The following is a 3,601-nucleotide window of genomic DNA, read 5'->3' on the forward strand; positions in this document are numbered from 1 at the left end:
CGTTTTTAAGTGTAGAAAGTAAAAAATTTTGTATAAATCGGTTGTATTAATTAAGTTTGCTACAAAATTCCTAGTTAGTAAGTTTGCTGAAGTCATTGTAAATTTATTGTTTGTTCAAAAGGGGACTTGAAACTCGCGTATCATATAATTTACAGAAAAACTATGTTAAAATAGTGCATTTGTGTAAGTACAGAATTCCTGATTTAAAAAAAATAAAATCAAAAATTGTTAAAAATGCCAATTCGAAAACATTATTTTATATTATTCTTACATATATTGTAAGTTATTTACAGATGTAAAAGTTAAAATATCAATTTAAGTCTAGATTTTATTAAAATCTAGATTGTGTTCACAATAAAGTGTGAATCTAGGATATTGTTTGATTGGTTCATATGTTAAGACTGGTAATTATAAGTTTGTATTTTAGCAGTCTGCTAATATGTTATTTTTAAATTAATCATAGATCTCGGATATATTATTTTATTGGATTTAATTTTGAAATGCTGCCATGTTAAATAATATGTGTGATGGTGTGTTATAGCAATGTCTATACTGATAAAACAGCTGATATTGGTTAGTTAGCATTTAATATGTAAATATTGCATTAGTTTCTATCTTAGAGAACTAGTGTAAGTATGAATTGTAAGAAACATATAATTTCAAAAGTTTTAATTTTGTACATTCAGTTTTAAACAATTTGGCTACAAATTTTTCATATGAAAAATAAAGCAAGATGTAGATTTTTTTAACAAATTAAGTTCTCGAAGCTTTGAGCTTTTGTAAAATATATTTCAGAATAAAGTTGTTAAAATATTAATGTTGTTTGAATTGCCACTTAACGCAATAGTGTTTTTACTGCTGTGACACATGTATGAGAACATATTGTCAGACATAACACTTTTTTTATACAAATTGTTGCAGAACAGAAAGGTAAGATATAAATTCAAATTATCCAGTTTTATCAGGAACCCTTCAGATTTGTTTAGCAAAAAAAACACATTTTGTAATACAAAATCTTATAATCATCAATTTGGCTTATTTTAATGGATCATTTTCAGTCAATGCAGAAATCTCGCTTCTTATACATAGTACATTACAATATTACATTAAATATATCACAAGTATATAACTTTAGCAAAAAAACGTTAGAAAGTATTTATAGAAAAAAAGAACAATTCCGTCATTTTAAGAGATTGAAATGAAAACAATTGGAAAATCATTAAGAATAGAAGTTGGTGAACTATAAAAAATACATAGATTCTACACAAGAGAAATGGAAATTACATAACATAGCTTTAAATTTGATTGATACAACTGAGTTTCCTTACTTAGAATCATTAAAATAAAATAAACAATATTCAGAAAGACAAAAAAAAACAGCTTTTTTTCTCAGCCTATTTAAGTAAATCATATTTGATTAAACATAATTTCTTGATGCAATTTTCTAGTCTATAAAGCATCAAGTGATAGTAAATATACAAGTGTTTACATAGTTGGAAAAAATGTCCACTGGCCTGCAGTAATCATATTTCAACAATAAACAATTATTACTTAAAACTATATTGTAGTTAAATTGGTTACTTTACATATTGACTTGCACCTGCTTTTGCCAGCTGGTCTGCCATCTCATTGCCATGAACTCCTTTGTGTGCTTCCACATAGATCCACTTTATTTGCAATTTATTCTGAATTTCATCTAACTCCTTAAAGTCCTTCTCATTCTTTACTGGTTCGCCTGATTTCAGTTTCCAACCTTTTCGTTTCCACCCTATAGACATAGGTAAATGTTGAAAAATTGTATTTGTAGTCAAATTGTGGAAAATACCAATGGCAATTTTATAACAAATGGTTGTAGATGAAATTCTCTATTTTGTTTGGAGATCTAGCACTGTTCTTAAAGATAATTTTTGGATATATTTATCATATAAATAATTGTAAATAATTATGATATAGAATTAATACATATATGTCTTGTAAAAAGAAATTACTTAAAAACCTTGCTTACCTGGCATCCATTTGGTAACAGAGTTGATTAGAAACTTCGAATCAGTGTTTATGGTCAATTTTTTTACTTTATTCTGAAGGGCAATTTTAATAGCGGAAGTTGCAGCCTGAATCTCTCCGCAATTGTTTGTTGCACGGCCAGAGACAGGCTCGCTCACATTTAGTGGGTGACCATCAGCCCAATATACACCTATACCAGCTCGGGCTCCATTTCGACCATTTGATGAGCAAGCACCATCTGTATATACCTGTTACAAAAGTTTCCATCGACACCAAGTAGTTATATGAAAAGTAATTTAACAGTTATTTAGTGCTTTTTGTCTATCCAACTGTAGCAAAATTAATTAGCTTCTATTTAAAATTTCTTACCTGTACATAACCATCTTCATCTACAACAAATTCAACTTTTCCACTTTTGTGTTTCTTTGGTTGTGGTATATCAATTAGAATTGTCTGTTTGTCACTTGATTTAGTACCTTTCTTTATTATTTTATTTACATCTTTTTCAAAGTGTTTCAGCCTTTTTTCAATATCATCCATTTGTTTTGTTAAAACCATGTTTAAATCATCTTCATCGCTGTCTGTATCAATATGATTATCAGGTGTTTTCGTTCGTTTTCTAGGAGGTTTAACCGATTTCTGAGTATTGTGTTGTATCGGCGCATTTGCGGCTTTAATTATTTTCTTTCCGTTAGCAACATTTTCAGGTTTTTGAGAACCACCTTCGGATATTATGAATTTTTCAGCGTCAGCGGCTGTGTTGAACTTTTTATAACGAGCTCCAGGGAATCCCTTGACCTGTGTTTCACAATCAGCCCAATTCATAAATATACCCGAAATTCGCCCTCGCGCTACCGCATAATAAGGCATCTTGGAAATAAATAACGTTTTAAAAGATGACAAAAACCTAACGTTAAAGTAGGCATACCTTAATGACATTGACATTTGTCTGAAATGTTTCTGATTTCTCACTTTGTGTGTCAAAGATTTGTCTATGGCGGTGTTCCAGTTTACACTTTATTCTGTAACAATTTAAAAGTTTGTATGTTAACGCTAACATCAAAATACGAGATATTAATTATATAAATGTTTCGGATTTGCCGGGATCAATATTATCAAATCTTCATGTTATTGTGACAATTTATTTACAGAGCCACACGTTTAAATGTGATTATAAGCAAATATGTTTGTATTTAACTGCTTTTAAACTGCACTCTTAAGATTTCTATATTAGCAAAAAGTACTTTTAGTAAATGGGTCTTTTAGTGAGGGTAAAATGGAAACCTATATCTGGAGACACTAGGTATAATTATTGACTATAGTATTTTGTATTCATAAAATACAACAAAATATCCACTGCATAAACCAAATGTTTGGAAAAGGTAAAACATTCTCGTTTTAACAAAGTCCTCCTTGTGATTTGCTTCGGGTCATTGTTTTTTTTTTTTGAGAATGCAAAACTATTTTTGCATAAATTATAATCTGTGTAGGATGTGTATATTGTTAGGCTAAAATTAGGCCGTGCCGTTAAATTGACCTATCCGAAAAATTCTTCAGTATTGTACCTAATCGTTAATTGTCATTTAGGTATATGTAT

At 29.3% G+C, this 3,601-nt stretch overlaps 1 protein-coding gene across 1 annotated transcript; it reads right to left on the reverse strand.

Moving 5' to 3' along the window:
- Positions 1 to 1,045: 1,045 nt before the first annotated feature.
- Positions 1,046 to 2,942, reverse strand: LOC106111054 (ribonuclease H1). The gene is made up of 3 exons (XM_013293020.1): positions 2,374 to 2,942; positions 2,006 to 2,252; positions 1,046 to 1,768 (listed from the first exon to the last, which is right to left on the reverse strand). Exons 1-3 carry the CDS (start codon positions 2,872 to 2,874, stop codon positions 1,578 to 1,580), a joined length of 939 nt encoding a protein of 312 aa, XP_013148474.1. The 5' UTR covers positions 2,875 to 2,942; the 3' UTR covers positions 1,046 to 1,577.
- Positions 2,943 to 3,601: the final 659 nt, after the last annotated feature.

Source organism: Papilio polytes, unplaced genomic scaffold (assembly GCF_000836215.1).
Source record: "Papilio polytes unplaced genomic scaffold, Ppol_1.0 DF824180.1, whole genome shotgun sequence".
Lineage (NCBI taxonomy): Eukaryota > Metazoa > Arthropoda > Insecta > Lepidoptera > Papilionidae > Papilio > Papilio polytes.

What these genes read in the sequence shown, in the direction of transcription:
- LOC106111054 (XM_013293020.1), bottom strand. Translation starts at nt 2,874, where the DNA reads ATGCCTTATTATGCGGTAGCGCGAGGGCGAATTTCGGGTATATTTATG. An exon ending in ATGAAGATGGTTATGTACAG is followed by an intron (nt 2,253 to 2,373) that starts GTAAGAAATTTT and finishes CTTTTGTAACAG; the next exon opens with GTATATACAGATGGTGCTTG. An exon ending in TGTTACCAAATGGATGCCAG is followed by an intron (nt 1,769 to 2,005) that starts GTAAGCAAGGTT and finishes CTATGTCTATAG; the next exon opens with GGTGGAAACGAAAAGGTTGG.